Below are 23035 nucleotides of genomic sequence, written 5' to 3'. Positions count from 1 at the left end.
ACTGACATGGGCTAATTGAGTGAATGACATATAGCATATAAGAGGGAAACTGCTGATGCACAACCAAGTTTCGAAGTTGCACCTTCTGTATTTTGCTATTCTAACGTCAATAGTAAGTTGAGACCCCAACTGAGTTCCTACATTTTTTTACATTAAATTTTATAGGTCTGGCCTCTGTGTCCTCATATGTAGCCCTGGTAGCAATATGTTATACTATTCCCATAGATAGAATAGCATTTTCTGCTTGTGAATACTGTACATAAAGGGCATTCGGAAAGTGTTCAAACCCCTTGACTTTTTCCACATTTTGTGACGTTACAGCCTTATTCTAAAATGGATTAAATTGTTTTTTCCCCCTCATCAATCTACACACAATTTATTTTGCAAATTTATTACAAATAAAAAACGGAAATATTACATTTACATAAGTATTCAGACCCTTTACTCAGTACTTTGTTGAAGCACCTTTGGCAGTGATTACAGCCTCAAGTCTTGGGTATGATGCTACAAGCTTTGCACACCTGTATTTGTGGAGTTTATCCCATTCTTCTCTGCAGATCCTCTCAAGCTCTGTCAGGTTGGATGGGGAGCATCGCTGCACATGGTGCCAGGTTTCCTCCAGACGTGACGCTTGGTATTCAGGCCAAAGAGTTCAATTTTGGTTTCATCAGACCAGATATTCTGAGAGTCCTTTAGGTGCCTTTTGGCAAACTCGAAACAGGCTGTCATGTGCCTTTTACTGAGGAGTGGCTTCCGTCTGGCCACTCTACCATAAAGGCCTGATTGGTGGAGTGCTGCAGGTAGCTTAGTGGTTAAGAGCGTTGTGCCAGTAACCGAAAGGTCGCTGGTTCTAATCCCCGAGCCGACTAGGTGAAAAAGCTGTCGATGTGCCCTTGAGCAAGGCACTTAACCCTACTTGCTCCTGTAAGTCGCTCTGGATAAGAGCGTCTGCTAAATGACTAAAATATAAAATATATATAAAAAATATGGTTGTCCTTTTGGAAGTTTCTCCCATCTCCACAGAGGAACTCTGGAGCTCTGTCAGAGTCCCTCCCTGACCAAGGCCCTTCTCCCCTGATTGCTCAGTTTGGCCGGGCGGCATACTTTAGGAAGAGTTTTGGGGGTTCCAAACGTCTTCTATTTAAGAATGATGAAGGCCACTGTGTTCTTGGGGACCTTCAATGCTGCAGAAATGTTTTGGTACCCTTCCCCAGATCTGTGCCTCGACACAATCCTGTCTCGGAGCTCTACGGACAATTCCTTCAACCTCATGGCTTGGTTTTTGCTCTGACATACACTGTCAACTGTGGGACCTTATATAGACAGGTGTTTGCTGTGTTTGATTTGTTTCCAAATCATGTCCAATCAATTTAATTTACCACAGGTGGACTCCAATCAAGTTGTAGAAACATCCCAAGGATGATCAATGCAAACAGGATGCACCTGAGCTCAATTTCGAGTCTCATAACAAAGGGTCTGAATACTTATGTAAATACGTATTTTCAGTTTTGTATTTTTAATACATTTGCAAAAAATTCTAAAAACCTGTTTTTGCTTTGTCATTATGGGGTATTGTGTGTAGATATATGAGGTAAAACATTTATTTAATCCATTTTAGAATAAGGCTGTAACGTAACAAAATGTGGAAAAGGGGAAGGGGTCTGAGTACTTTCCGAATGCACTGCATCTCTCCCTTGACCACTTCATTCTTTTTTGATCTACAGAACTGTTGACCCCTGCTTTCAACATGTCTTCCTCTGCACATTGTTTCGGGACCAACTTCCTTGGGCGCCTTAAAAGCCCCATCTGTAGCTCCAATGCTGAGCAAGATGACCACCATCTGCCCAAGTTTGAGCCCTTTGGGGAGGCTGTGGCAGTGCCCCGTGGACCCTCCAGTGATGGTACAAGATAAATAGAATAAGTGTTGGGAGTGTGTGTGTGTGTGTGTGTGTGTGTGTGTGTGTGTGTGTGTGTGTGTGTGTGTGTGTGTGTGTGTGTGTGTGTGTGTGTGTGTGTGTGTGTGTGTGTGTGTGTGTGTGTGTGTGTGTGTGTGTGTGTGTGTGTGTGTGTGTGTGTGTGTGGTAAGTGAGTGAGTGAGTAAGTGAGAAAGAGAGCGTGAACGAGTGAATTCTGTGTAAGCCATAAGTAAGTGATCATATTAAATCTGTGTAATCACATTAAAATACAACAACAAAAAATTGCTGCACCCCTTCTTACCCAAGTCCTTGGCCGTCTATAATAAATAACATCAACACACATTAATTACACAGCAAATATATATGAACACAGTGTTTAATGAACACTGAAACTGCTGAGTCTGTGGGCACATATAAATTAACACACTGCTTTGTGTAATACCTTATTCAAATATTTCCCAGAGTGCTTTGCCTTTCAAGTAAATTGTAGAGTTACCACTCATGATTGCATTTGTTAGTGACAGAGACATGGTTGTTGCATTCAATCGTTTTTGGTCTTAGGGACTTCACCACTTGAGATCATAATATATATATATATTTATATATATATATAAGACCTTATGAAAAACATATTGTATTGTGTTATATATATTTTGAGGGCCTAGTATTACCCTAATACTATTGATGTTACGTTTGATGCCGGAGCTCCGAGGCATGCTCCGTAATCTTTAAGCATTGTACTTTGAAGTAGTGTGCCGATGCCTGTATCACTTTATCAGAAGCACTTGATCAATGACGTCTGAAGAATCGTTTTGTCAAACAACGACCTGATTGGTTTGATATTGGTTTGGTGAAAGACAAAAAGGCTACGCTGCCCACATCAATAATAATTTGGCTGCTCTAAATTATTTTGACCAGCAGGTGCCACTAGTGTACTCTATGTTGATCGAAGCCTAGAGTAATTAACCCATTTGACACAATTGGCTGGAAAACCTCAATGATTCAGGAAGCTTTGTTTCCCCATCACTATCACATTGTTATCAGGTTTTTCAGCATGCTCTGTTGCAGGTGGATTTTTAGAATTGTTTGTTTCAATGTCTATGTTTGTGTATTGATTGACTGATTAATTCATACTTTTTTTTAAATTCCAAAAGTTGGTTATCCCCACCGTGGCTGTATTCCAATAGGAATTGTACATCACCTTGCAAGCCAGCATAATGTGACTTGCATCCCAGATGTGGCCTGTAAACCATGAGTTTCAGGATTAGATTTCCTAAAGCAGGGTTGCCCAACCCTGTTCCTGGAGAGCTACCCTCCTGTAGGTTTTCGCTCCAACCCCAGGTGTTACTAACCTGATTCATCTTATCAACCTGCTAATTATTAGAATCAGGTGTGTTAGATTAGGGTTGGAGCAAAAACCTACAGGACGGTAGCTCTACAGGAACAGGGTTGGGCAGTCCTGTCCTAAAAGGTTACAAACGCTTGTCACTGTAGTGCAGGGTTCTTCAATTCCGGTCCTGGAGGGCCGAAACACTTCTGTTTTTTATTTGTACCTGGTAGTTAATTGCACTCACCTGGTGTCCCAGGTCTGAATTAGCCCCTGATTAGAAGGAGAGGATGAAAAACAGAGGTGTTTCGGCCCTCCAGGACCGGAATTGAAGAACCCTGCTGTAGTGGTACCCTGTAAGGCAGGGGTGTCAAACTCATTCCATGGAGGGCCTAGTGCCTGCTGGTCTTTGGTTTTTCCTTTCAATTAAGACCTAGACAACCAGGTGAGGGGAGTTCCTTACTAATTAGTGACCTTACTTCATCAATCAAGTACAAGGGAAAAGCAAAGCCCACAGATTCTTGGCCTGCCGTGGAATGAATTTGACATGCGCTGTAAGGTCATCCTGTGTACATTCAGTTATAAGTCCATAATTGGGAGGCAGGTAGCCTAGCGGTTAAGAGCGTTGGGCCAGTAACCAAAAGGTTGCTGGTTTGAATCCCTGAGCCAACTAAGTGAAAAATGTGCTGTTGAGCAAGGCACTTCACCCTAATTGCTCTGGATAAGAGCGTCTGCTAAATGACTTAAATAAAAAATGGAATTGTACCCCAGCTCATACCTCAGGTTTGCAAAATTCAGTTGACTTTGGAAAAAACTCTAAAATGATGTTGGAGGTGATTTATGGTAGAGAAATGAACATTCAATATTCTGACAACAGCTCTGGTGGACATACCTGCAGTCAGCATGCCAATTGCATGCTTCCTCAAAACTTGAGACATCTGTGGCATTGTGTTGTGTGACAAAAGTGCACTTTTATTGTCCCCAGCATAAGGTGCACCTGTGTAATGATCCTGCTATTTAATCAGCTTTTTGATATGCCACACCTGTCAGGTGGATGGATTATCTTGGCGAAGGAAATGCTCACTAACAGGGATGTAAACAAATTTGTGAACAAAATCTGAGAGAAATACACTTTTTGTGTGTATGGAACATTTCTGAAATATTTTATTTCAGCTCATGAAACATGTTGTGTTTATATTTTTGTTCAGTTTATATATATATTTTTTAATGATAACATATTCTCTTGGAATCTCACTTATAACACCCACATGACTGAAACTGGATGAACGCAACAACAATGTCTCTGTCACTAACAAATACAGTCATGGGTGGTAACTGTACAATTTACTCAAAAGGCAAGGCACTCTGGGAAATATTTGAATAAGGCTTTAGACTAAGCAGTGTGTTCATTTAACACTGCTCCGGTGTCAATATGGGTCCACAGACTCAACACTTTCTGTGTTGATTTAACACTCCCAGTGTTCAATTATTTAAAAAATTACACTGGAGAATTTGCTGTGTAGGCCCACAGGTTTGTTGTGTGCCAACTCTGCTCGGTCGAGGTCAGCAGAAATCCTTGTTCCCATTTTGACTTCACACTCAGACCTGACGTCCCCAAAAGCAAAACATTTAATTTCTCTGTGTTAAATAAATATTTAAAACGCAGCTGTCCATTTTGGCACAATGTGGTGTGCCTGAACGTTGGCCCTGTTGCTGTGAGAAACGGCACTGTTTCTCCTGAGGGAAATAATGGAACTTTTGAACGTTCAGTCTTGCTGAGGCCAGGAGTTTGAAATACACAACGACCGGTTGTTTGTCTGCTCAACCTGGGCACCAACATGGCTGGGCATGCCGCTGCCAATCCAATGGAGACATTCCCCTCAGACACACTCCCCCTAGGTCTCTGCTAAAGCAAAAGCGCGTCTCAGGACACGTCCATCTCTGTCCAAAACAAAGTCGCTGGTACAGTGAGGCTTCCATTTGATTACCCTGGGGAAAGTGTGGTTGGTTGCATAGAATTATTTCAGAAAATGAACAATGACTCAGACGCTATTCATTGATGACAATGTATACCAGCTTTAAGATTCAAAGCAATCTTATCATCCCTTAAATTGGTCCAATCACAGCTCATGTGTGGAGAGTGCTCTAGAGCAAAATGGCTGCCATGCCTCAACCAGGTGGGCTGCTACACAATAGTGATGGATGGGAGTGAGTTACCCATACAAAGTAAATTGCTGTGAGATTTAAAGGGATAGTTCACTTCTTTGATGTTTTTTAAAACATTTTCATCTTTGTGTTGTCGTTTCATCCAAACCATTTTTTAATTTACTACCTGGATATTTAAACATAATTGTTTTGTCTGTGATCTCCTTATTTGCAGCCGCCTTAAAATGTGTGAGTGTGGACATGATGCAAAATGAGAACAAGAGGGACCACCACTGTCACTTGTACGAAGGCAAAAACAACATTCTAATCATCCGTAGGGCCCAGGAGTTTAAGATGAACCTCCATTTCAACCAGCCTGTAAAACCCAGCGACAAATTCCAGATTGAGTTTTACATTGGTAAGAAGTTTTTACACATTTCCACCAATGTACTATAAATTCCTTTCTGCTGGGTAAAAATGGCATTACATGTATTGTTTGAATTCACTGAGGGTGATCTATGAATTACAGTGTTCACCATTTGGTAATAGTTTTAATGAGAGGAGTTGGTGTTTCAGAGGCGAAGGTGCATCTCAATAATACAATTGTTCCTCCCCTAGTCTCCTCTCCGTCATCTGTGTTTAGCCTCTGTAGCCAATTAGAACCACTAATTGATAAAAGTGCCAGGTTGAAACGAAAACAGACAATTGACGTGTTCCATCTAAATGTCTGTAACATCTATTGATAGTAATCACACTTCGGAAGAAGGGTGTAAAATATGGACGTGTCCAGGATCTCTCTCTCTGAGGAGGGGGCGTACAATGACAGAGTGCTCTTTGATGAGTGTCAGCCCATGTGTCAAACAGCAAATCAAATACTTCCAATTAGCATGATCAAGCGCTGGAAACCAAATAGTCCATTGACGGTTTACCATCAGATCATTAGCCGCATGTAATTACCAGTGTTAGAAGACACACACATTATACTGTATGCTTACATCATACTCAGAGGGGAATTGATGAAAAGAGTTGCCGCTCTATGTGCTCGATTCAATCCATATGGCGGAAGTTCCATGGTATAGCGCGATTGAAATGTAAAGATAATTTCCGATTGAGCCGACATATGCAGCGTTTACTGTGAATGCACTCACCGCGAAGGCGCTATACCGCGGAACTTCTGCGATACGGATTGAATCGAGCCCTAGGTTTTAGTGTCAGTTACAAAACTGAAATATGCCCACTAAGGACTGTATGTGCATCTACAGCAGCTTACTAGAAGCAGCCTAGCAATCCATCTGCAGTTAATGGTTTGCAGTGGTGTGAAGTAACTAAGTAAAAATACTTTGAAGTACTACTTTTTCAGGTATCTGTACTTTTGTAAATTATGTCTGAGTGTTGGACGTGTGCCACTGGCTGTACTTAAGTACATTTAAAACCAGATACTTTTAGACTTTTATTCAAGTAGTATTTTACTGGGTGACTTTCACTTTTACTTGAGTCCTTTTCTATTAAGGTACCTTTACTTTTACTCAAATATAACAATGTAGTACTTTTTGGTGATGGCTGATGGTTTGTTGCATTCCAGGTAATCTTTATTGCAGTCGTGGTGCACAAACTAGCGCCTATCTTCTGTAATGTTGTTGTGATATTGAGCAGAACTGTTCACTCAACATCTAAACTGTTTTTTTGGTAGCACTTTAGTTTACAGTACAGAAAATTACCAGGTATTATTCTTTTTTTAAACACGGTAACATAATAATAACAGAGTAATAACTTATGATTTACTTGCTTTGTTTCTTCAAGACTCATTAAAACAAGTAACGACTTGGTACCATTTGTTACCGACTGGGGTTAATTATTTTAAGAAAGTACCAGAAAGTATAAATTGTTAACACATAACGTCATATTAAATACTAAGATAATACCAGTGGAAACATGAGTGTCTGCATGTGTTGACGTTTCCCCTGTCATGTCACCTTCTCCCTCAGGTATCGATACCAACGTGTTGAATGGTACAAAGATCATCATATCCTTTGATAGCTCAAGAAATGGGAAGTGGACCGGCCGCATGATACAGAAACTAGGGGACAAGTGCGTGGTGGGCATCACCCCTTCCGCGAGCGCCATCATCGGAAAGTACTACACGAATGTGGCGGTCATCGGTTCCAATGGAATCTCCAGGACACCAAAGGACCCCAGAACTGACTTCTACCTCCTGTTCAACGCCTGGGCGTTCAGTGAGTGGAATTTTTTGTTGTTATTTTTTTACCCAGGACCAAGTTGGTTCTCCTCTGAGGATGGCTTAAGGTAAATCATGTCAAACCATGTGTTTTTGGAATACTTCACATGTGATGATATTTCACATGAAGCATGTGATGATATTTCACATGAAGTTTCACGTGTGGATTTTCAAATGTGAAATCATGTGAAACCATGTGTTTTTGGAACACTTCACATATGATGATATTTCACATAAAGTTTCACATGTGAATTTTCATACGATCACATAACCTTTCACATGTAGTTTAACATTTTGAAGGAGTGTCCACATACTTTTGTATATATAGTGTATTTGACACACTTTGACAGACATCATTCCATTCTGTATGTTTATACATTAATTGTAATTCACCACATCCTCGCTTGGGGTTTGAATTCACAACCTTTTGGTTCACAGTAGTCCGATCTTCCTGCTACGCCAACATGTCTATGTCAATTAATGATTTCACCTGTATTCCTACACTTTGGACTTAAGTAAAGTAAACCTAAGCTTTGTTAAAAATACGCTCAAGAAAAATGAGTACATTTATCATAGTGATTCAGGAGTAACATTAAAACAGAGTAATATGCCCCACCAACATTAGACAACTATACAGAAAACCCCTTAGCTTGCTGAAATAAGTAAATGAAATAAATGATGAGAGAATAGTCAGATTAACAGTTAACTAAAATAGAAGTGCAGATGGCACTCTTTTGCCAAGTGGAGAGATGTACAGTATTATAGGTAATAAATGTGTAGAGGAATGCTACAGACTTTGTGTTGCAGCAGAACGATCAGCATATCCCAAATCCAGAGATTGAGTTCAAATTCCAGGTGGGGTCATATTGAAAAGTCAGTACTAAGTGATCATGTCAAATGGAATTATATGTTTTATACTATTTTAGCAGAACAGCGTACCACTTACTTTAAAACCCCCATATAATTTCAATCCCTTATAAAAACTACTTGTGAAATGTGCAGTTTCACATTTGAAAATCGTATTTCTACAGGAGAAATCACATTTTTACTTAGCTGAACTTTTCACATGTAAAAAAAGACCATATGTGAAACTGCAAAAAAAAAAAAAAAAAATGCACCACCTTTTCACATAAGGAGAATTCACATGTAAAAATGTGTAGGTTTTTCATTTGCAGTTTCACATATGGTATCTCTTTTTTTTATGCAACATTTTCAGTTTTTTTTAACCATATGTTCACATTTATTCAATTTAGAGTTCACGTGTTAACACCATCTTCTCATATGTGTGGAGAATAACATGTTTTCACCTCACATGTGAAAATCGAATTTGCACTTTTGTTTTTCAATTTCGCATGTGAAAAACTGTGTTGAAATTTTGTTTATTTATTTCACATGAGATCATGTTTTCACATGTAGTTTCATTTTATCACGTTTCTTCTGATACATGCACACACACACTACAAGTTAATGTATTTGCCGTTATGTGTCAGACCCCAGTAAGACTATCTGTCGCCATTGGCGTCGGCTAATGGGGATCCTAATAAATCAAATAGGAAATATTTTATATGTTGTCAAATGTTATCACATTAACTTCACATGCAATCACGAAAAAATTAATGTGGTTTTTGTGTAAGGGACATTATTAAAATGAACACTGACTACAGTGGGGGAAAAAAGTATTTAGTCAGCCACCAATTGAGCATGTTCTCCCAATTAAAAAGATGAGAGAGGCCTGTAATTTTCATCATAGGTACACGTCAACTATGACAGACAAATTGAGAGAAAAAATTCCAGAAAATCACATTGTAGGATTTTTAATGAATTTATTTGCAAATTATGGTGGAAAATAAGTATTTGGTCACCTACAAACAAGCAAGATTTCTGGCTCTCACAGACCTGTAACTTCTTCTTTAAGAGGCTCCTCTGTCCTCCACTCATTACCTGTATTAATGGCACCTGTTTGAACTTGTTATCAGTATAAAAGACACCTGTCCACAACCTCAAACAGTCACACTCCAAACTCCACTATGGCCAAGATTAAAGAAACAAAATTGTAGACCTGCACCAGGCTGGGAAGACTGAATCTGCAATAGGTAAGCAGCTTGGTTTGAAGAAATCAACTGTGGGAGCAATTATTAGGAAATGGAAGACATTCAAGAACACTGATAATCTCCCTCGATCTGGGGCTCCACGCAAGATCTCACCCCGTGGGGTCAAAATGATCACAAGAACGGTGAGCAAAAATCCCAGAACCACACGGGGGACCTAGTGAATGACCTGCAGAGAGCTGGGACCAAAGTAACAAAGCCTACCATCAGTAACACACTACGCCGCCAGGGACTCAAATCCTGCAGTGCGAGACGTGTCCCCCTGCTTAAGCCAGTACATGTCCAGGCCCGTCTGAAGTTTGCTAGAGTGCATTTGGATGATCCAGAAGAGGATTGGGAGAATGTCATATGGTCAGATTAAACCAAAATATAACATTTAGGTAAAAACTCAACTCGTCGTGTTTGGAGGACAAAGAATGCTGAGTTGCATCCAAAGAACACCATACCTACTGTGAAGCATGTGCAAATAGTCTGGGTAGCCATGATTAGCTGTTCAGGAGTCTTACAGCTTGGGGATAGAAGCTGTTAAGAAGCCTTTTGGACCTAGACTTGGCGCTCCGCTTGCAGTGCGGTATCAGAGAGAACAGTCTATGACTAGGGTGGCTGGAGTCCTTGACAATTTTTAGGGCCTTCCTCTGACACCGCCTGGTGTAGAGGTCCTGGATAGCAGGAAGCTTGGCCCCAGTGATGTACTGGGCCGTACGCACTACCCTCTGTAGTGCCTTGCGGTCGGAGGCCGAGCAGTTATCATACCAGGTGGTGATGCAACCAGTCAGGATGCTCTCGATGGTGCAGCTGTATAACTTTTTGAGGATCTGAGGACCCATGCCAAATCTTTTCAGTCTCTCAACCTGTTCCACTACAGCCCCGTCAATGAGAATGGGGGCATGCTCAGTCCTCTCTTTTTTCCTGTAGTCCACAATCATCTCCTTTGTCTTGATCACATTGAGGGAGAGGTTGTTATCCTGGCACCTCACGGCCAGGTCTCTGACCTCCTCCCTATAGGCTGTCTCATCGTTGTCAGTGATCAGGCCTACCACTGTTGTGTCGTCGGCAAACTTAATGATGGTGTTGGAGTCGTGCCTGTCCATGCAGTCATGGGTGAACAGGTACAGGAGGGGACTGAGCAAGCACCACTGAGGGGCCCCTGTGTTGAGCACCACCTGGGGGCGGCCCTTCAGGAAGTCCAGGATCCAGTTGCAGAGGGATGTGTATAGTCCCAGGATCCTTAGCTTAGTGATGAGCTTTGCGGGCACTATGGAGTTGAACGCTGAGCTGTAGTCAAAATTTTAGCATTCTCACGAAGGTGTTCCTCTTGTCCAGGTGGAAAAGGGCAATGTGGAGTGCAATAGAGATTGCATCTTCTGTGGATCTGTTGGGGCGGTATGCATATTGGAGTGGGTCTAGGGTTTCTGGGACAATGGTGTTGATGTGAGCCATGACCAACCTTTCGAAGCATTTCATGGCTACAGACGTGAGTGCTACGGGTCGGTCGTCATTAAGGCAGGTTATCTTAGTGTCCTTGAGCACAGGGACTATGGTGGTCTGCTTGAAACATGTTGGTATTACAGACTCAGTCAGGGACATGTTGAAAATGTCAGTGAAGACACTTGCCAGTTGGTCAGCGCATGCTCGGAGTACACATCCTGGTAATCCGTATGGCCCTGCGGTCTTGTGAATGTTGACCTGCTTAAAAGTCTTACTCACGTCGGCTACGGAGAGCGTGATCACATAGTCATCTGGAACAGCTGATGCTCTCATGCATGCTTCAGTTTTGCTTGCCTCGAAGCGAGCATAGAAGTGATTTAGCTCGTCTGGTAGGCTTGTGTCACTGGGCAGCTCGCGGCTGTGCTTCCCTTTGTAGTCTGCAATAGTTTTCAAGCCCTGCCACATCCGACGAGTGTCAGAGCCGGTGTAGTACGATTCAATCTTAGTCCTGTATTGACTCTTTGCCTGTTTGATGGTTCGTCGGAGGGCATAGCGGGATTTCTTATAAGCGTCCGGGTTAGAGTCCCGCTCCTTGAAAGCGCGGATGTTGCCTGGAATCCATGGCTTCTGGTTGGGGTATGTATGTACGGTCACTGTGGGGACGACGTCATCGATGCACTTATTGATGAAGCCAGTGACCGATGTGGTGTACTCCTCAATGCTATCTGAAGAATCCTGGAACATATTCCAGTCTGTGCTAGCAAAACAGTCCTGTAGCTTAGCATCTGCGTCATCATACCACTTTTTTATTAACCGAGTCACTGGTGCTTCCTGCTTTAGTTTTTGCTTATAAGCAGGAATCAGGAGGATAGAGTTATGGTCAGATTTGCCAAATGGAGGGCGAGGGAGAGCTTTGTATGCGTCTCTGTGTGTGGAGTAAAGGTGGTCTAGAGTTTTTTTTCCCTCTGGTTGCACATTTAACATGCTGGTAGAAATGAGGTAGAACAGATTTAAGTTTCTCTGCATTAAAGTCCCCGGCCACTAGGAGCGCTGCCTCTGGATGAGCGTTTTCCTGTTCACTTATGGCCTTATACAGCTCATTGAGTGCAATCTTAGTGCCAGCATCGGTTTGTGATGGTAAATGGACAGCTACGAAAACTACAGATGAAAACTCTCTTGGTAAATAGTGTGGTCTACAGCTTATCATGAGATTCTCTGCCTCCGGCGAGCAAAACCTTGAGACTTCCTTAGTATTAGATTTTATGCACCAGCTGTTGTTTACAAATATACACAGACCGCCACCCCTTGTCTTACCGGAGTCAGCTGTTCCATCCTGCCGATGTAGCGTATATCCCGCCAGCTGTATGTTATCCCTGTCGTCGTTCAGCCACGACTCGGTGAAACATAAGATATTACAGTTTTTAATGTCCCGTTGGTAGGATAACCTTAATCTTAGGTCATCCAATTTGTTTTCAAATGATTGAACATTGGCTAATAGGATTGATGGAAGAGGCATTTTACTCGCTCACCGTCGGATCCTTACAAGGCACCCCGACCTACATCCACGATATCTCAGTCTCTTTCTCATGCGAATGACGGGGATATGGGCCTTGTTGGGTGTCTGTAGGATATCTTTAGCGTCTGACTCGTTGAAGAAATAATCTTTGTCCAATACGAGGTGAGTAATCGCTGTCCTGATATCCAGAAGCTCTTTTTGGTTATAAGAGACGGTGGCAGAAATATTATGTACAGAATAAATTACAAATAACGCGAAAAACACACATAATAGTACAATTGGTTAGAGGGCTGTAAAACGGCAGCCATCTTCTCCGGCGCCATCTGTAATCGCAGAGTTCTCCCACTTGAGCGCGCCTCCATGCAGCCACGTAGTTAGAATTGTTGTCGCATCCAAGTTGTAGATTCCAAGGCTCGAGCCCGTCCAGAATGTCGGGAGAATCCCCATTCCCATTACGTCCACAAAGCAAATGAAAGGTCCAATATGTGTAAAAGTCTGGGTAAAATGTACTTAGTTGGTAATGATGTTTCAGAGATGTGGACAGTCTAGTACTCACTGTGTGCCCGTCCGACAGCTAGCAGTGAGGGAGATGATAGTGCAGAGAAAGCTGCCCACGCTCATCTTCGTATGCTAGCTCCACAGTGCTAGTAGTGGGCCTGGCTAGCTTGAATGCAGCCTAGAGCCACAGATAGAACAATGAGCCAGATAGTTCACCAGATGTATAAATGTGAAGCATCCGGTTGGCGTTTCCACTCACTACCAAATATGGTGATGAGCGGAAGCCCTGTGGCCGGCAGTGGGAGAAGATGGAGAGAGATGGATTTTGGCCGACATTCTGCTAATTTTCTCATTGATGAAACATTTGATCTCCATACTGTTTTCTGATTCCAAAACTAGAATCTGTAAGAAACCGAGTGGACTGTGTTTTGTAGATTGACACTTCGCAAAAGTTTCTAAGAATTGAGTTGTTTGGAAGGAGTGCAAGGGCGGATTGAGTTATTGCACACGCGCACTTCACAGAGTCGGCGTTTTCTAACGGAAATATGCAAATAAATGCTAGACTGCGCCGGTAGGATCTCACTAGCTCATGCTTGGCTCTACCCACCTCCTTGCTTGTTCTGCCCACTATGATTAATTTGCTCCCATTGGAAACGACAGGCTCTGGTCTATATTGGGTTAGTTATAAAAATCTTTGCTAGTGCGGTCACGTCACTTAAGTCCAGCAATAACTTCAGAAGACATAGGTTCCACAGATGTTAAAAACGCAAAAAAACACAGCTGCTCCCAATCTAACGCACTGTTTGGAGGGTTCGGATAGTGGAACATCAGCTACTGTAGCTTAGACTTGGAAACAAGACAGTATACGGTGTTCAACAGGACTAGACTTTATTCCAGGACATGTGACCACCATCTCAATTAGATCACGTGACACAGACGAATTTATAGACACATGTTTGGCATTAAATAATCAATGATGAACATTCAATGCTCATATTTACAATGCTTCAGGTAAATTCTTTGGACGATTGAAGAATAAAGTCACATCTAAAGCAACAGATGACCAGATTCTGGTAATGAGGCTGCAATTGATTTCTGTTTTCTGTAGAAGATGAAGTGTACATTCCCAACGAGCAAGACAGGCAGGAGTATGTGATGAACGAAAATGGCTGCATATACCAGGTGGAATCAGGTGGTGGAAGGCAATGGTTTTATGGTCAGGTACAGTAAAAGACTACATACACATGCCCCACACACACACACACACACACACACTGATCCGATACTGTAATATACTGTATACTTTACACACACATTTACAGTTGTGTCTTTATTGTTCCTTTTTTTGAGGCTGGAGACTCTATTTCTCTCTTGTAGTTTGGGGAAGGGATTCTCGATGCTTGTTTCCAAATCTTGGATAACTCACACATGCCTCTAGTAAACAGAGGCGATGTTGTCAAAGTCTGCAGGATAGGAGCTGCAATGGTGAGTGATATTTGCAGATAACATAAGCACACTACACAAATTCCAAAACGAGCCCTAGTATATTATAAGCACTAAGAAGAGCCAAGTGCTTTTCACAACCACAAGACATACCAAGCATTTAACCTGTACTTCAGTCTGCATTCACAGAATGTGATTTGCAGTAGATACGGTACATATGCGTATTTAATGAGATATTGCCTCATTTGCATATATTTATATAATATTTCAGAAAAATAAAAAGGTATAGTTGTGTCTACATTCAACTGGTAAAAGTTGATAGTGATATGAAGTTAGGAAAATATTACCTGTTTGGGATGTGGTATCTGGGCTTATTTAAGCACTCAATATCCGTTTGCGTGCTTTTATCAACTTACTCTGAACATTTAATTCCAAACTAACATATCCTTATGCCTGGAGTACTGATCTCTTTGGGGTTTTTTGGTCAATATCTTTCCATTCCTTGTGGAACCAGATGAATTCCCAAGATGACCAAGGGGTCTTGGTGGGCAACTGGAGTGATGACTACTCCCTTGGCACTGCACCAACCTTCTGGATTGGCAGCGACCAGATCCTGCTCCAGTACGCCAACCAAGGGCCTGTCAGCTATGCCCAGTGCTGGGTCTACGCCGGGACATTGAACACCTGTGAGTGCCCCATCAAATACCCTTTAAATTTTCAATTTCAGTTAACCTTAATATGCCAACCCCACAATAAAAGTAATGTGTCTCCCAAATCACCTGTGTTTTGCACTGAGGGATTGATGGTCAATAGAACACAGGCCTATCCGGTTATAAACCGCGGTTTTCAACAAAGAAAGGTTGCCTTTATGTTCAGTGGAGATAAATCAATCTGCAGCGCATTTATCACTTACAATGCACTTAAATGACTAAAATGTAAATGTAAAATACTTATTTACTTACTTTCTAAATGTAATCAGTTACAATTACTAGTTACCTGTCCAACATTTCTCCCTGCAATAGATCATGCTGGGAAATATTATACAGTGCCTTCAGAAAGGTATTCATGATCCTTGACTTATTCCACATTTTGTTGTGTTACAGCCTGAATTCAAAATGGATTAAATATTATATATTTTTCACCCATCTACACACAATACCCCATAATGACAAAGTGAAAACATGTTTTTAGAAATGTTTGCAAATATCGCATTTACAGAGGTATTCACACCCCTGAGTTAATACATGTCAGAATCACATTTGGCAGCGATTATAGCTGTGAGTCTTTCTGTATATTTGCCCATTATTCTTAAAAAAATTATTCAGGCTCTGTCAAATTCGTTGTTGATCATTGCTAGACAACCATTTTCAAGTCTTGCTATAGATTTTCAAGCAGATTTAAGTCAAAACTTTAACTCGGCCACTCAGGAACATTCATTGTATTCTTGGTAAGCAACTCCAGTGTAGATTTGGCCTTGTGTTTTAGGTTATTGTCCTGCTGAAAGGTGAATTCATCTCCCAGTGTCTGGTAGAAAGCAGACTGTATCAGGTTTTCCTCTAGGATTTTGCCTGTGCTTAGCTCCATTCTGTTTATTTTTTATCCTGAAAAACTCCCCAGTCCTTAACGATTACAAGCAAACCCATAACATGATGCAGCCACAACTATGCCTTTAAATATGGAGAGAGGTACCCAGTAATGTGTTGTATTGGATTTTCACTTAACATAACATTTTTATTCAGGACAAAAAGGTAATCGTACAGGCTTCCTTCTTTTCACATTAGGTTAGTATTGAGGAGTAACTACAATGTTATTGAGCCATCCTCAGTTTTCTCCTATCACAGCCATTGGCCTCATGGTGAAATCCCTGTGCGGTTTCCTTCCTCTCCGGCAACTGAGTTAGGAAGGACGCCTGTATCTTTGCAGTGACTGGGTGCATTGACACCCCATCCAAAGTGTAATTAATAACTCCACCATACTCAAAGGGATATTCATTCATTTTTTACCTATCTACCAATAGGTCCCTTCTTTGCGAGGCATTGGAAAACCTCCCTGATCTTTGTGGTTGAATCTGTGTTTGAAATCCACTGCTTGACTGAGGGACCTTACAGATAATTGAATGTATGGGGTACAGAGAGGTATTCATTCAAAAATCATGTTAAACACTATTATTGCACACAGAGTGAGTCCATGCAACTTATTATGTGACTTGTCAAGTACATCTTTACTGATGAACTTATTTAGGAGCAGTGGCGTGTATTCATGGATGCCAAGGGAAGCCAGGCTTCTGCTAAAAATTTATAAAAAATAAAAAATAAGGTATCTTTCGTCTCTGTGTTTCATAATTTTCCTTTTAATTCGCAAGAGGCTGAATGTATCTCACAGGAGAAAGGCATCCGGGCGAGCGAAATAGCGCCCCTCTGTCTCTCTACGTTGTCACGATCGTCATAATGATTGGACCAAGGCGCAGCGTGATATGCGTACATCTTTTTAATAGTGTACTGGCAACACGATACAAAATACAAAACAACCAAACGCAACGTGAAGTCCTCGGTTAACAACACAAACCAACACGGAACAAGATCCCACAAAACACAAGTGCACAACAGGCTGCCTAAGTATAGTTCCCAATCAGAGACAACAAGCAACAGCTGATTCTCGTTGCCTCTGATTGAGAACCACCCCGGCCAACATAGAAACACATAACCTAGAATAGAACATAGAAAACGAAACATAGACACTACACAAAGAAACTAACACCCTGGCTCAACATACAAGAGTCCCCAGAGCCAGGGCGTGACAGTACCCCCCCCTAAGGCGCGGACTGCGACCGCGCCAACATAAACCCAACAGGGGAGGGGCCGGGTGGGCATTCCACCTCGGAGGCAGATCAGGCTCCGGGCGTGACCACCACCCTCTAACAACCCCCCAGTAGCGCCCCTGGTCTGGTCTGGCTCCGCTGGCTGGAGCTGGACTGGACATCGGTGGAGCGGATTGCTTAGGCTCCGGTGTGGAGCAGCTGACCGGTACCTGACCAGGCACCAGTGAAGCAGGCACGGGCTGTGCCGGACTGACGACGCGCACCACAGGCTTGGTGCGGGGAGCAGGTACGGGCCGGACCGGGCTGGCGATGCGCACCACAGGCTTGGTGCGGGGAGCAGGAACAGGCCGGGCCGGGCTGGCGACGCGCACCATTGGCTTGGTGCGGGGAGCAGGTAGAGGCCGGGCCGGGCTGGCGACGCGCACCATTGGCTTGGTGCGAGGGGCAGGAACAGGCTGGGCCGGGCTGGCGACGCGCACCATAGGCTTGGTGCGAGGGGCAGGAACAGGTCGGACCGGGCTGGCGACGCGCACCATTGGCTTGGTGCGAGGGGCAGGAACAGGCCGGGCCGGGCTGGCGACGCGCACCAAAGGCTTGGTGCGGGGAGCAGGAACAGGCCGGGCCGGGCTGGCGACCCGCACCATTGGCTTGGTGCGGGGAGCAGGAACAGGCCGGGCCGGGCTGGCGACGCGCACCATTGGCTTGGTGCGAGGGGCAGGAACAGGCCAGACCGGGCTGGCGACGCGCACCACAGGCTTGGTGCGGGGAGCAGGAACGGGCCGGACCGGGCTGACGTTGCGCACCACTGGCTTGGTACGGGGAGCAGGAACGGGCCGGACCGGGCTGACGTCGCGCACAACTGGCTTGGTGCGGGGAGCAGGAACGGGCCGGACCGGGCTGACGACGCGCACCACAGGCTTGGTGCGGGGAGCAGGAACAGGCCGGGCCGGGCTGGCGACGCGCACCATTGGCTTGGTGCGGGGAGCAGGTAGAGGCCGGGCCGGGCTGGCGACGCGCACCATTGGCTTGGTGCGGGGAGCAGGTAGAGGCCGGGCCGGGCTGGCGACGCGCACCATTGGCTTGGTGCGAGGGGAAGGAACAGGCCGGGCCGGGCTGGCGACGCGCACCATAGGCTTGGTACAGGGAGCAGGAACAGGCCGGGCCGGGCTGGCGACGCGCACCATAGGCTTGGTACAGGGAGCAGGAACAGGCCGGGCCGGGCTGGCGACGCGCACCATTGGCTTGGTGCGAGGGGCAGGAACAGGCTGGGCCGGGCTGGCGACGCGCACCATAGGCTTGGTGCGAGGGGCAGGAACAGGTCGGACCGGGCTGGCGACGCGCACCATTGGCTTGGTGCGAGGGGGCAGGAACAGGCCGGGCCGGGCTGGCGACGCGCACCAAAGGCTTGGTGCGGGGAGCAGGAACAGGCCGGGCCGGGCTGGCGACCAGCACCATAGGCTTGGTGCGGGGAGCAGGAACAGGCCGGGCCGGGCTGGCGACGCGTACCATAGGCTTGGTGCGGGGAGCAGGATTAGGCCGGGCCGGGCTGGCGACACGCACCATAGGCTTGGTGCGGGGAACAGGAACAGGCCGGACTGGGCTGTGGAGACGGACTGGAGGTCTGGAGCGAAGAGCTGACACAACCCGTCCTGGCTGAATGCCTACTTTTACACACTCTGTGTGAGGCTTCAGCACAGGACGTACAGGGCTGTGTACTCGTACTGGCACTACAGCACGTGACACTGGCGCAGGATATCCGGGACCGAGGAGGGGTACTGGAGGCCACGAGCGTTGAGGACGAGTGTCCTGGCTGCATGCCCACCTTAGCAGCCAGGACGAGCGTCCTGGCTGCATGCCCACCTTAGCACGACACGTGCGTGGTGCTCGCACAGGACGTACCGGACTGTGCCGGACCACTCGCGGCACAGTACGCAGCTCCGCATACCTCGGAACCTGCCCAGTCTCACGCTGCCTAGCCTGAGTACGGGGAGTTGGCTCTGCTCTACCTTTAGGCTCCGCCAACCTCCCTTCCAGCCCCCCAAACCCGGTGGTCTCCTCTCCTAATCCACAAACTCGCCCAGTAGCTGCCTCCAGCAGCCCCGTCGTCCATGCCGTGTGCCCCCCCCAAAAAATGTATTGGGGTTGCCTCTCGCCTGTCCGACGACGGCCCGGTTGGCGCCGCTTCTCCTCTCCTGCCTGGGTCTCCCCCTTCATCGCCCTCCGGTAACGGACGGCCTCCTCCTCCGTGATCTGCCCCCAACCGAGGAGGACATCCACTAACGTTACCTCCGGCGTTTGCTCCTGGACACGCTGCTTGGTCCTGTTAAGGTGGGCTCTTCTGTCACGATCGTCATAATGATTGGACCAAGGCGCAACGTGATATGCGTACATCTTTTTAATAGTGTACTGGCAACACGATACAAAATACAAAACAACCAAATGAAACGTGAAGTCCTCGGTTAACAACACAAACCAACACGGAACAAGATCCCACAAAACACAAGTGCACAACAGGCTGCCTAAGTATGGTTCCCAATCAGAGACAACAAGCAACAGCTGATTCTCGTTGCCTCTGATTGAGAACCACCCCGGCCAACATAGAAACACATAACCTAGAACAGAACATAGAAAACGAAACATAGACACTACACAAAGAAACTAACACCCTGGCTCAACATACAAGAGTCCCCAGAGCCAGGGCGTGACATACGTGTAGGCCATCTATCTGATGCTTTCTGGTTCAAACAAGTATGACATTGTTGCTGCCCATAGCATCGAAGGAAAGGGAAGCCAGTGAGCATCTGGCTCCCTTGACAAAAAAAGTATAAAACATTTGCCAATCAGCGTTGAGCTAAACTGAGCGAGCTCAACTGTGAATGGTCCTGGCGCACCCAAAAAAAAGTGTCAAGGGAAACCAGCTTGAATTTGGCATCACTCCTATCAAATCCCATTGAGAGCATACCTCATTGACAGAAAAACTTGAATTTTTGCATCTCGTTGTGGTGTTGTCCTCCGGTGGCTAGCTAGCCAGCTAGCTAAAATTGGCCCTTTCCTAAATTTGCCATGGATGGAAATAGGGATTTGGATTTGTGGTTTTACTTATTTCTCCGTACTGGCCTATGATTATAATGACGATTCTGATCTAACCATTAAGTCATACATTGTTGTGCCCCTGGCCTGAGAGAATGGAAGTTCAATATGTAGCTAGATGTAGAAGGATAATGTTAACTAGCTAACGTTGCCCATGAATGGAAGTTAGGCTAGCGAGCAAGCATTTCAGCCAGGTTGCCTAGGACCACAAAAAATGTAAGCCTGTACTGTATGATAGAGTGATAGACCGTTTTGTCAACATGAAAGAGAGGAGGATGGCATTGGCCTTTCTCTACAAGTAGGGTGAGTCAACATGTTTTTCTACTTGCAAGAACGTGCACGCACACACACAGAAATCAGAACCATGGACAGCCACATCATAGTTAGCTTACGTTGATTGGACTAAATTGTTTTTGGTATCTTTTAGTTGTCACTGTATTAGACTAAGCAGAGGTGATTTGATGATGTTGAAATGTTGAAGTTGAAATGGTGCTGGAATAGTGGAGGCAGCTCCTGTTTTCTTTGCAACTTGCGGTAACTCTCTGTGGTTCTAAATCAATAGTTGTTTAGTGGTCCGAAAATGTCGGAAACATTAACTTGCTCGCGTAAGTAATTTAACTCTCTGTTCCTGTACATGCAATATGCTTTGTGGACTTCACTGGACAGAGGGTGCTATCTGGTTTTGTGATAAAACAAAGGTGTGGTTGAATTTTTTCTGCCACTGTGTCTTCTTAATGTCTCGGCCAAGGCATTTGAATTAACAGGTTATAGCGCAAACAACACAATTATCACAACACAAAGGTTGTAATATGCCTTGTTATAGGCTTGGCTTCACCAGTGATTTTACCATAACAAAAGGGTTGAAGACTTATTGACTCAAGACATTTCAGCTTTTCAGTTTTTTACTAATTTGTAAACAGTTCATACAACTTTTACATTATGGGGTATTGTGTTTAGGCAAGTGACAAAAACATTCTCAATATAATCCATTTTAAATTTTGGCTATAACACAACAAAATGTGGAAAAAGTCAAGGGTGTGAACACTTTCTGAAGGCACCGTATATGGTTCTATGTATAATCCTTCTAGCCTTCCAAAGAATCATCAAAGAACCGTTTAACATCCTAGTATAAACTCCAGTGGGCAATCGAGATAAGACCAACAACCACCGATATAAACCAAAATGTGACATTTTTAGAATTGTATTGTTTGATAGCATTTTTAATACAGGTCTATAGAAAAGGGAATAAACCATTTATAATTATAAGTAATTTTCACACATGAAACCATCAACGATCAATATTTGCATTTTAATTTCATAATCTTATAACAATATCACATTTGTTTGCTCAATTAATTGTGCATGCTTAATTTTTTTAAGCATATAAATAATTGAAAGTAGATGAAGCCAGTAGGCTAGGCAACAATGTCTTTCTCTGTCTGTCTGTTTCTTTGTCTGTCTGGTCTTTCTGTAGTGCAGAACTGTCCAAGATAATGTCTAGTCAGCTGTCAAACTATTAATACAACAGTGCCCAGAGTGCCTCTTTGTACACTTGCTATATTCTATATATTAAGTGTACTACCTAAGTATTAACTCTCTCTCTCCTTGCTTCCTCTCTCTCTCGCTGTCTCCTCTGCCTCCTCCTCCATTGCAGCCTGCTTCAGACTCACCACTGTCTGCCTCACCACTGTCTGTCTCACTACTCTCAGTTTTAAAAATAGATTTTTATATACAGAATAATATTACATTGTATTTATATTTAAATTGTCTTTATATTTCACAAAATGTTAGGTCCCACAGGCTGTCCCACTCCCAACACATAATAATATTAAAGTGCATTCTAACAGTGTAAAAGGCCCTTAGTTGACTCCAAAATGTTGTATTCCATAATCTATACCCATTTGAAGAGAAACAAGTTATTCATGTGTTTGATAAGATTACAGATTCTTTCAGGGGACTCATTTAAATTGCAGTTGACCCCAGGTTTGGAACAACTGTACTACTAACCTCTCTCTTCTTGCGTCGTCTCTCTCTGTGTCTCCTTTTCTTCCTGTATTGCAGCCTGCCTCACCACTCTCTGTCTCACTACTCTCTGTAAAGCAAAGTTATTTTGCTATCAGAATTTATAGTATCCTATCTTTTGCTAAGATTATAGCTAGCTTAATTTCAGTCAACTGCTCCTGCTGAGGTCAGGCTCCATTGAACGTTAGCTTCTAACTCCATCTTTCTAGCCAGCTAGTTATAGCTAGCTAGCTGGCTAACAGTAGCCAGAGCCTTGAGCGAACTATACTGAGCAAAAATATAAACACAACATGTAAAGTCTAGTAAAAGATCCCAGAAATGTTCCATATGCACAAAAAGCTTATTTCTCGCAAATTTGATGCACACATTTGTTTGCATCCCTCTTAGTGAGCATTTCTCCTTTGCAAAGATAATCCATCCACCTGACAGGTGTGGCATATCTAGAAGCTGATTAAACAGCATGATCATTACACAGGTGCACCTTGTGC

At 44.0% G+C, this 23035-nt stretch overlaps 1 protein-coding gene across 1 annotated transcript in view; it reads left to right on the top strand.

Moving 5' to 3' along the window:
- Positions 1-1747: 1747 nt before the first annotated feature.
- The window catches only part of LOC121549551 (coagulation factor XIII A chain-like), a 35257-nt gene continuing 13969 nt past the window's right edge, over positions 1748-23035 (top strand). Inside the window, exons 1-6 of the mRNA XM_041861351.2 lie at positions 1748-1901; positions 5624-5806; positions 7374-7622; positions 14283-14395; positions 14552-14659; positions 15132-15303. Coding sequence (XP_041717285.2) covers positions 1748-1901; positions 5624-5806; positions 7374-7622; positions 14283-14395; positions 14552-14659; positions 15132-15303 — 979 coding nt within the window. The remainder of the gene's footprint in view (positions 1902-5623; positions 5807-7373; positions 7623-14282; positions 14396-14551; positions 14660-15131; positions 15304-23035) is intronic.

This window comes from Coregonus clupeaformis, chromosome 34, assembly GCF_020615455.1.
Source record: "Coregonus clupeaformis isolate EN_2021a chromosome 34, ASM2061545v1, whole genome shotgun sequence".
Taxonomy (NCBI): Eukaryota; Metazoa; Chordata; class Actinopteri; order Salmoniformes; family Salmonidae; genus Coregonus; species Coregonus clupeaformis.
This window is presented reverse-complemented; position numbering and strand designations above follow the sequence as displayed.